At 33.9% G+C, this 11,308-nt stretch overlaps 2 protein-coding genes across 2 annotated transcripts; both read right to left on the bottom strand.

The window, feature by feature from the left end:
- Nucleotides 1–3,148: 3,148 nt before the first annotated feature.
- Nucleotides 3,149–6,999, bottom strand: LOC108379061 (G protein-activated inward rectifier potassium channel 3-like). Its single transcript, XM_017635379.1, has 4 exons — nt 6,467–6,999; nt 6,182–6,371; nt 5,873–6,109; nt 3,149–4,666 (listed from the first exon to the last, which is right to left on the bottom strand). The coding sequence occupies exons 1-4, from the start codon at nt 6,953–6,955 to the stop codon at nt 4,125–4,127; spliced, it is 1,458 nt and encodes a 485-aa protein (XP_017490868.1). The 5' UTR covers nt 6,956–6,999; the 3' UTR covers nt 3,149–4,124.
- A 29-nt stretch (nt 7,000–7,028) lies between these two features.
- LOC108379060 (ATP-sensitive inward rectifier potassium channel 12-like) lies at nt 7,029–7,992 on the bottom strand. Its single transcript, XM_017635378.1, has 3 exons — nt 7,460–7,992; nt 7,175–7,364; nt 7,029–7,102 (listed from the first exon to the last, which is right to left on the bottom strand). Exons 1-3 carry the CDS (start codon nt 7,946–7,948, stop codon nt 7,029–7,031), a joined length of 753 nt encoding a protein of 250 aa, XP_017490867.1. The 5' UTR covers nt 7,949–7,992.
- Between the last annotated feature and the right edge of the window lie 3,316 nt (nt 7,993–11,308).

Genomic DNA, 11,308 nt, shown 5'->3' on the forward strand with positions numbered 1-11,308 from the left:
TAGAGCAAAAATTAACGGTTACAATATGATCGGAAATATAAAAATCACAAATAACGATCAAACAAGACAGACTTCTTTAATACTTTAAAATTCTAAATACTCATAATCACTTACAATCTATATTATCTGGTTATCTGGTTAAAAATAATTAAGCCGATAACCAGGCAAGCGTGAACAACCACATAGTTTTGAGTTTAGGATTCCCAGGTAGTAGTTAACTTATGCCATAAAATAAAAAACAATTTACTTATATATTTCATGAGAAATAACTTCATACCCAAAAGTAACGATATGAGAAGGTATCGTTACTTTAGATCCGATATTTTTGAGGTGTCGGTACTTTACTTCGATACTACTTCCAAGTAAAAGTAACGAAAAATTCATGGTATCCTTTCATCCCTTAGCGCGGTTTAACCAAACACATCGTCTATATGTATGTACTTACTTACGTACATATATGTATATATGTTTTATTGACTTGATCGCATTACCCTTTATCATTTCATAGTTTGCGCCTGAAAACACGCTATGATTTTGAAAGTTTGACTGCCAACAAATGTAAGCGATCGCTAGCTGATCTTGCATATTTCCACGCATTGGGGAAATTAGTTTAACCACTACTGTAGATGTAGAATATGTATACCAGAAGGAAATTTAAAGTGTGTATCGATCTTAAAGTGTGTATCGATATTAATACGCTAAAATGAATTTTGTCCGAATTCTTCTGGCGATTGTACTGAACTGATTTCAAACCCAAACACTCCGTTTGAAAGGTGTTTTACTGTAGATGAGTAGAATTTTTATGGTTTCAAAATTGGTTGAAAATTGTGGCCAAAATCGTGGTTTTAAAATTTGCGAATTTGTTTATAGTTTTTGTTGCAACCTCTTCAATTTGAGTCGCTTTCGCATTTTTTTTTTTACTTCGTATTTTAAGTTAAATTTTTTAGTAAAGATAAATATAAAGACGAAAATGAAAACAATGAGAAAAACATAAGAATTAAGATAAATGAAAGGGTAACAAATATTTATTGAATTTTTTCGATAGGAACTGAAATAAATTCTGCTATAAGAAGTTTAGTTATCCAAAGTTATGAAGTTATAGAAATTTATCGAGTCATGGAAGTTTAATCTCATCGAAATTTATCGGTTTATCCATGTTTATTGAGTTATAGCAACGTGTAGAATTATTAAAATTAATTAATGTCTATTGAGTTGTCGAAATTATATATGTTGATCGTGCTACCAGAGAAATTGGTCGATAGCTTTGGAAAAATATGTAGCTATCAAAAATTACCGAGTTATCGAAATTTATATATAATAAAATAATAAATATAATAATCATACCGTAGCTTCGTGTTTGGTTTGCAGCGTTTCAACGATTGAGTAGGGGTTAGCGTTCAAAATCACTTGGTATCACAAACGAGTGAGTCTCAAAATGAGGACGACACCCAAAATTTATATCCTATCCTATATCGAACATGTAATAAAAAACAACAACGATAATTCTTTTGTTTACGCATCACGTTCGCCTTGCATTTGCTCAAACGTTTTTTATTCAACTTTTCCAGCCTTTTGCATTGTTTTTTTTTCTGTATAATTTGGTAGTAAATATAATGCCTTCTTTTTTCGCCTTTTGCTTTGTTTTGTTTTTTGTTTTTTTTTTTTTTTGTATAGTAATATGTATGTACATATGTATAGTAAATTTTGTTGTTATATTTTTTAAAAATATTTTCATTTTACATAATATTAAAAATATATAATTTATAATACACTTTCGAAAAATTTCTACTTATTTATTACCGACTTTCCGGCAAACAATATCGCAATATGCAATATTTATTGTCTCTTGAAAAGGGAAATATTTAAGCAAAGGTGGAGTTTTAGTTAAATATTTGGCTTTTGAAAATGAAAAATTCTTTTTGCTGCCTACATAATTTCTTTATTTATAAATTATTTTCTGAAAAATTTGTATTGGACAATGATTTTCTTATGGACAATAACAACTCTTTAGCATCGGCACCTTTTTCAAAAGCTCTTTTATTAATACAGCATCAGCAACGCTTACTTGAAAAAGGTTTTTTTTTGCTGTTGAATAACTTCTTTTGAACAATTATATGTATTTTGTAATGCCAGTGTTGCCTTCGTGCGTTTAAGCTGGCAGTCAGCTATTTGTCTAAATTTCTTGTTTCTAATTTATATGTATGTGTGTATCTATGTATGTACGTATGTAAATGTAAAGTGTAAATTCGTTTCATGCATAAAAAGTTTAATTTTTGTTGAGCATTTCTTTTCTTTCAAGTGTTTGAAATTCGTTTTGGAATGCCACCAAAAGTGGGCGCCTAAATGTAGGCAATGCAAAATCCATAATTGATGGCGTTGAGTGTTCCATATTATTTCCTTATTAATTTTAATGCTTTACCAATGCCTACTTTTAGGCTGCCTCTTTCGGAGGTACTACAAAAACATGCTAAGTTTCAAAATTCGAAAATATAACTCAATGACTTTTTTGCTTTTAAATTTTTCGTTATTTACCACAGCTCTTTTGTTTCTTTGACAAATTTTTGTATATGACAGATATTGTCTCTTAGCTTAAACATCAATTCCATGCTGTTTTATTTTTCTAATTATGTTTCCTGCCTTTGTTATTTTTTTTTTTTTTAATAAAAAATTCTCAATATTTTTTGGTCTTAGATCTTAAGCTTAGATTACTATAATATGGTTTCAAATTGCTCTAATTACTAAAACTAATTTCGAAAAAAAATATATTTTGTAAAGTTATTGGCATATATACACTAAAAAAAATAGCGAAATAATGGAAATCGTTTGCCTTTTTTGAAGAAACTATAGGAAATGTATTTGGAAACATTTAACGTTTTTTTTTTTTTGTATGTAATTAGATAAATAATTATGGCTAAGTGCAAGTAGACAGTGATTCAAGCTGGCGTTCACATGTTTTTTTTTTTAATATTCACAAGGTATTTCGAGCTAAAAAAAGAAATAACCAAAACGTTTTTAACTTTACTTATACGGATTAAAAAGCTCGAAATTTCAATGAAATTTGTTTTTAATTTTCTAACTTTTTTATAAAGTTTGAAAGTTTTTTTTATATTTTTGTATTTTTTTTGCCAATATTTTTATGAGAAGTTACAAGAATTCAACTAGAAAAACATTGTGAATATTTATTTAAAAAACGCCTTGTGAATGCTTGTTTGAGTCACTGTAAATATCTATGCAGTACGTAGTTAGGTCTCGAAAATTTTAAAATTTTAAATTTCCTCAACATTTGTGCATATTTTAACTAAGAAGTCCTATGAAAAAAAAATATTTCTATAAAAAATCAAATAATATTTTAATAAATTCTTGCGCCACAAATATACATAAATACAAGCGAATTGTCTTAAAACTGCAATGAAAGAATGAACGACAGGCAAGTGGCTGTAATGGCATGACATATAATTGTTTAATTGACGACTGTTATCTACTGATTAATCGACTATCGGGCGTTTAGTCGACTAACTGACATTGAAGTAAATCGATAACGAGCACTTAATAATTTACATAATTTCCAACATTTAAAAATTGAGCAACTTATTAAGCTTGAAATCACTAATTGTCAATTGAAAGAGAATTTATCGATTAAATTTTAATTGGAAAGCTATCGATTTTTAAGCGATTAAACATCACTACATCTATTGACTACTAAATAACTCACTTTTGCTTTAGCTTACATTAACGTATACTAAAAAAAAAAATACAAATAAAACGACTATCACTAATTGCGCATATGACTTTTAAATACAATTAAAGCTGTGTTTTTTTTGACACAATTACTACATTTTAATTAAATATTAATTAGTTTGTTGTAACTTAATTTTAGTAGAAAAATTAAATTATTTGCTTCTGGAAGCGGTAATCCCGGCAGACATTTGTATTGCAAGCGGCTACTTTGTTGCTATTTACACAAAAATCGATAACCGCTTACAAATCGATTAATACTCGCTTTTCGCCAGCTTTCAAATTTTTCGCCAAACAACCCTTAATTCAAGCCTACAGCCGATAGATGCATCTCATCCATTTCCCACTCAATCTTTGTACGACACTCTCACAATCCGCCTTCGCCAATATCAGCAAAGCGAATCAACCGATAATTGATCTTGTTTTATCGATAATCGTCGACCACTCGATGGTGTCTTTTTCATACTTGTAGTACTACCGCCATTACCATTGCTTTTATCGTGCATACTACTATTATTATTATTGTTATTGATGTTGTTGTTGTTGTTCGCGTTGGTAATCGCCATTGCGGGCGAGAGTGTATTTGGCGTTGTGGCATTTATGCTGAGATTATTGGTGCTGCTGCTGCTACTGCTGCCGGAATTAGTTTTCTCATTAATACTATGTAGATTTGTGGAGAGTGCCAACGAGGGCAATTGTATCGCCGAACCGCCCACGGTGAATGATGGTGGCACATAATGATAGCTGCCATTGTTGCTGGTGCTGCCGCCACCGCCATTGAGCGGTTCCAATTCCTCGGCTAGCACTCCATTTGGGATGGAATTGTTGCATGTATGCAAACGTGAGTCCAGCGACTCATCGCTATTCGGATCTAGTCGATCCACGGAAATGGTGGATGGTATATGCATAAGACCGGCGGAGAAGGCGCGTTCTGTAAGTGCAAAAGAGTAGGTGAGAGTTGGTTTATTTGAAGATTTAAATAATTCTTATCTATTACATAGGATAAAGGAAAGTCGAGATTCTTTGTACGCGCTAATCTCTAAAACTACTGAATGGATTTAGAAGAGATTTTCTCTAATATATTCTATATCGATAGGAGACTGGCCTTTTGTGTTTAGAATTTCTATGGGGTTGCACAGAGGTATTATTTTTAGTACTTAGAATTTCGATTGGGTTGCCACCTGTCTAAACAATTATAAGATCCGCTCGATGCATTACAAAAACATGTTCAGTAATGTATTATTTTTAGAGTAGGGTTGCCACCTTTTTCAAAATTATAAGATCTTCACTGTTCGTTAGACTAAAAAGATAGATACCAAGTGAAAGGATATGGTCTCCGGATGTGCAGTGAGCTTTTATTTATTTTTGAGTGGGGTTGCCACCTATTTAAAAATTTGTAACTTACATACATAATGTTATATGTGAGGACATTTTTTGTTAGCTGGATATATCAGATTTGGAGAGTACAGATTTTAAAAAATTAGGTCTGAAAAAAAGGGCTTGGCCTTCAGATGTGCAATAAGGTTTTTTTTTTCCAAGAGGGTTACCAACTTTGCGGAAAATTATAAGGTGTTTGCTGTTCGTTGGAATATGAAAAATCAGGTGTCAAATGAAAGAGTTTGACCTCTAGGTGTTCAGTGGGTTTGATATTTTTTGAACAGGGTGTTCTTTTTGTTTCGTGAAAACACTCCTGGAGGTTTTGTTCTGATTTTGGTATGGATTTTTGAGCGTTCGAGAACGACATTTCGACAGTTTCGATCATAACTTTTGTTCTCGGTCCCTGGTTCTGGCCTGTGATGTTTCATCAGATTTTATGACGAGTCACCGTTAGAAAGTATTCCATAAAATAAAATTGTCCCATGATGATACATTTCACCCCGCGCCCTTTGTGGTACAAGAAGACTTTAAGGCATATATTTAGATTGTAAATTTAGTAAGGGCTTAGCAGTGACTTTGTTCTATTGAAGTGGACCGAGCACTACGAAACTCTACCAAACACGACCTCAAACAGTAGATGGTCTCGCAATAAAAAAAATTTGCAAAATAAAGTATTCAGGTTAATATTCTGGCCCAAGCTAGCATCAAATTTTTAATATACCTGCCTGTTTTTTTATTTTTATTTTTTTGAATAACTCACCTAATCCCAACTTGGAGTTTTTCGCATACTCCGCCTTCACATCATCCAATTGTTTGGCACTACACAGTGGCGTGTCCACGTCATAGGTGTTATTGAAGAGCGTATAGTCCACTTCATACTCGCCAGTCTCCTTGCGAAAAGAGACCACGTTCACAAAACGATGACCCCAAAGGATTTCCGAAGGCAGGTAACTGCTGCGCGCTTGCGTCGTCATGCCAGTGGACTCAACCACACCCTCTTCAAGGCAAATAAAATAATTAGAATATTAAAAATCTGAAACTATATTTGACAATTATGTAGCGCACTTACCCAGCATGCAAACAACTTCAAAGCGTTCCTTCAGCATATCCGATGCCGAAAGCATATACAGCGGACTATTTCGATCGATTTTGTGCACAATCGTTGTAGGCCATATGAACATTAGGCGATCCTCGCCGCCATCAGCGCCCACCGTTAACTCCTGCTGATAGAATGGCAATATTTCACCCTCTTTTGTGACCTGAGAAAAAAACATGCAAACATAATTTCCAATAATCAGTAATAATTCCTCAGAGTATTTTAAGCCTAAAAAAAATTAGCCGCACGGTCACTCACCTTCTTCCTGATGATTTGCGCCCGCACATGCGCCTCAATAATGTGACTCTTTCGCATATCACCCACCCGGAACATCAGACATGGCACCCCATCCCGATGACAAATCACAGCATTTCGCGAGAAGAGCAACGTTTGTGCGCGTTTCTTTGGACGCGACAATTTGGCAAATACAATGCCCACCATAAATGCTTGTATGAATACGCCCAAAATACATTGCAAACACATAATGAATATCGCCTCTGGACACTCCTCCGTCACATAACGATTGCCATAGCCTATCGTTGTTTGCGTTTCCACCGAGTATAGGAAGGCTGAAACAAAGCTACGCACCTCCGTTACACACATACGATGTGTGACATTCTCATTACGTTCGGGAAAGAAATCACGATTGTAAATATATTCGAAATCGCCATGCGCATACGCGATCACCCACCAAACGAATGCAAAGAGCGCCCACGAAATGAGGAAACTGAGCGCAAAAACAAGCATTGTCCAACGCCATTGGGCATCGACCAGGGTGGTGAAGATGTCCTAGAAGAGGAGAATGCGGAAAAGGAAACAATTATTTATAAACAATTTCTAAGTATGTAGTTTGGCTANCTTGCGTCGTCATGCCAGTGGACTCAACCACACCCTCTTCAAGGCAAATAAAATAATTAGAATATTAAAAATCTGAAACTATATTTGACAATTATGTAGCGCACTTACCCAGCATGCAAACAACTTCAAAGCGTTCCTTCAGCATATCCGATGCCGAAAGCATATACAGCGGACTATTTCGATCGATTTTGTGCACAATCGTTGTAGGCCATATGAACATTAGGCGATCCTCGCCGCCATCAGCGCCCACCGTTAACTCCTGCTGATAGAATGGCAATATTTCACCCTCTTTTGTGACCTGAGAAAAAAACACGCAAACATAATTTCCAATAATCAGTAATAATTCCTCAGAGTATTTTAAGCCTAAAAAAAAATAACCGCACGGTCACTCACCTTCTTCCTGATGATTTGCGCCCGCACATGCGCCTCAATAATGTGACTCTTTCGCATATCACCCACCCGGAACATCAGACATGGCACCCCATCCCGATGACAAATCACAGCATTTCGCGAGAAGAGCAACGTTTGTGCGCGTTTCTTTGGACGCGACAATTTGGCAAATACAATGCCCACCATAAATGCTTGTATGAATACGCCCAAAATACATTGCAAACACATAATGAATATCGCCTCTGGACACTCCTCCGTCACATAACGATTGCCATAGCCTATCGTTGTTTGCGTTTCCACCGAGTATAGGAAGGCTGAAACAAAGCTACGCACCTCCGTTACACACATACGATGTGTGACATTCTCATTACGTTCGGGAAAGAAATCACGATTGTAAATATATTCGAAATCGCCATGCGCATACGCGATCACCCACCAAACGAATGCAAAGAGCGCCCACGAAATGAGGAAACTGAGCGCAAAAACAAGCATTGTCCAACGCCATTGTGCATCGACCAGAGTGGTGAAGATGTCCTAGAAGAGGAGAATGCGGAAAAGGAAACAATTATTTATAAACAATTTCTAAGTTGTTTGGCTTTTTTAAGTAATTTTATAAATACTCATAAGAATCAACCATAAAACAAATGCCAGATAGTTACATTGAAATTGATTGTGGTTGATTACTGAAAGAGTTTGACAGTTTTAAAAACCTGGTCAAAAGTCAAAACAAAAAAGTATACTCATGAAAACTTAACTACTCAATGATTATATTAAAGCTTGACATAGATTTCGAAACTGGACTTAATTTTTGCTCATTTTGGTGGCCTTTTTAAATTATTTGGTGATACCTTTATTGGGCAATAAACAATTTTTTTTAATATTTTTCTGGATTAAATAAAATACTTATTTAGCAAAAGTTTAATGATTTTTGGCGAGCTTTAATTTNTTTTAAGTAATTTTATAAATACTCATAAGAATCAACCATAAAACAAATGCCAGATAGTTACATTGAAATTGATTGTGGTTGATTACTGAAAGAGTTTGACAGTTTTAAAAACCTGGTCAAAAGTCAAAACAAAAAAGTATACTCATGAAAACTTAACTACTCAATAATTATATTAAAGCTTGACATAGATTTCGAAACTGGACTTAATTTTTGCTCATTTTGGTGGCCTTTTTAAATTATTCGGTGATACCTTTATTGGGCAATAAACAATTTTTTTTAATATTTTTCTGGATTAAATAAAATACTTATTTAGCAAAAGTTTAATGATTTTTGGCGAGCTTTAATTTACTGGCATTAGGTTGATACGTTAAGGTGGTAGGAACTGAGATCTGGTTGGTAAGTACTAGAACCGTTTATTTGAGGTCAATGATCTTTGGAACAAAAAAAATGTTTCCTCGAGAAAAGAGCACTGATATATCAGTCCCTAAGATCCGACTGTAAGTGACGAAGATATGAGGAAAAATTAAAAAGCGCCTCCTACGTTCGGCTAAGAAAATCGCCTTCGAATCGAAATACTTTCTTAGCAAAAGTTTAATGATTTTTTCTGAGGTTTAATTCACTGACATTAGGGTGGTTAGAATTAAGATCTAGTGGGTAAGTACTGAAACGTGGTACCCGAGGTCAATTGGTTTTGAAATGAAATTATCATCTCCAGACAAGAACATCCATATATATCACACTTGGCGGATCTTGCCTGCAAATGCCAAAGATATGACGAGAAGTGTAAAAAAACGACCCCTGCGTTTGGTCAAAAAATACCTTCTTCTTTTTTCAAAATTACGGTGCAAAAATAATTTCGATTTGGAGGTGCACGACGAACTTTTTTTTCTATTACGGTCTACTGAACATGCATTCATTAAAAAATCGGCCATAATTTTTGCTCATTAAAAAGCGGATATGAATTTTTGGCAATTTAGGAAATGAGTTTAAATTTTGGCTCATTAAAGCCTCGACATAAATATTTTGGCATTTAAAATGCGGACTTAAATGTTTGGTTATTTTAAAACTGGACATAAAATTTTAATAACTTCAAGTGTGAACATAAATATTTGGTCATTTTAAAACTGGACATAAATTTTTTATTAATTAAGAACTGGACATAAATCTTTGCAAGTCAATAAAAAGAACATAAGTTCCTGGTCGTTCAACAACTGGACATAAATTTTTGGTTACATAAAGTTTTGGTCAGTTAAATATTAACATTTTTGATCATTTATGAACCGGGAATAATTTTTGAGTAACTTTGAAGTTGGACATAAACATTTGGTGATATATGTAAAAATTGGGTATACATACATTTTTGGTCATTTAAAAAGTGGACATAGAACTAACTTTCCGAACTGAATATACATTTTTCATAACGTTTACATTTTTGGTAATTTCCAAACTGGACATAATGTTTTCGTCATTTAAAAATTTTACATTCTTTATCTTTCAAGAATCGTGAATAATTTTTGAGTTAAATAAGAACACTTTTCGCCATTAAAAATCTGGACATAAGTTTGTGGTCATTTAAAAACTGGACATAAAGGAGACCATTTCTTTTCTCTTTAAACTTAATGGCGACGGTTTGCATTTCCTCTTTAGAAAACCATACAATTTTGACAGTTTCATGGGTCTAAAGGTTGTTTCAGCATCCCAGATTGGTTTGAGCTTTAACAAACTGTTCAAAGTTGGCCACTGTTATATCTACTTTGTCTGTTCTCGGATCGTCTTGGGTGCTCTTATCTAACCATGTCGATTTTTCAGCTTTTCAATTAACCTGCCGACGACCAGCAACCCAAATACTATACTGTTTGAATCTTTATCAATTATATTTTATTAATTTTATTGAATACAATTTTTTAAACAGGTAGCACCCCTCCACAAAAATATTTTTGGCAATAAACTTTCCCATACCTCTTCCGTTTGATACCCATATTGCAATTAAAATTTTTAAACAGGTGACAACCTTCAACACAAAAATCATCTGTAAGCCTTCTTAAACCTCTTTCTTTTGACGGCCATATTCCAGTATTTACTTTATCTTATCAATTTACTTAAACTGCAATTTTAAAATAGGTGGCAACTCTCTATTTTTTTCTTTCTGTATTTTAAGTTAGACTTCTCGCAATACGTCAGTGAAAACTGCATTTAATTTTATCTATTATGCTGCCCTTACAAACATACAGACACACATACAGAGAGACAAAAATTCTAAAAATGTTTGATTCGGCTTCTGATGCTCTAATAAGAATCCCTCGCCCCATATTAATTTTTCTTTAATATATATAATGTATAGGCATCGGCCTGAATAATCCTTTCAGCAAAATTTCAAACAATTATGCATTTTAAAATACTGTCTTTAACAGTTAAGCTAATAAAATAAACCTTCGGCACTCGAAATATTTATGTATACGGGTATGTATACTAAAGCCGACTACCAGCGGCAGCGCAACAAGTGACGCATTTGCAAAAATGGCACGCATGTCCTTGTTACATACATACATGCATACATACACATATGCACTATGCTGCCAATGCAGATGTGCAGCAAATAATAAACTTGTTATATTTGGAAAGTACTATAACACACACTGAATGCCATTTAAATTTAATTCTATACACGTAACACACAATTTACTTACATAACATTTTGCGAGTGCGTATGAAAAGCACAACAGCTGAGATGAAAATAAAAGCAAATAAACGCAATGCAAAAGTACGAAAACGTGAAGCAAAATGAGGCTAAAGCTATAAAGAGATTAGCAGCAGCAATATGTACAAGCAACTGGCTGCAATTGCAAATGAAATCGAAGGTAGCTAAGAGATGAAGCAGCAACACAGCAGCCACAGTGGCAACAGCG

The sequence above is a fragment of the Rhagoletis zephyria genome, unplaced genomic scaffold (assembly GCF_001687245.7).
Source record: "Rhagoletis zephyria isolate East Lansing unplaced genomic scaffold, Rhagoletis_zephyria_1.1 Rzeph_scaffold_15507, whole genome shotgun sequence".
NCBI classification, from domain to species: Eukaryota; Metazoa; Arthropoda; class Insecta; order Diptera; family Tephritidae; genus Rhagoletis; species Rhagoletis zephyria.

What these genes read in the sequence shown, in the direction of transcription:
- LOC108379061 (XM_017635379.1), bottom strand. Translation starts at nt 6,955, where the DNA reads ATGCTTGTTTTTGCGCTCAGTTTCCTCATTTCGTGGGCGCTCTTTGCA. An exon ending in TGAAGTTGTTTGCATGCTGG is followed by an intron (nt 6,110 to 6,181) that starts GTAAGTGCGCTA and finishes TTTGCCTTGAAG; the next exon opens with AGGGTGTGGTTGAGTCCACT. An exon ending in AAACTCCAAGTTGGGATTAG is followed by an intron (nt 4,667 to 5,872) that starts GTGAGTTATTCA and finishes TTGCACTTACAG; the next exon opens with AACGCGCCTTCTCCGCCGGT.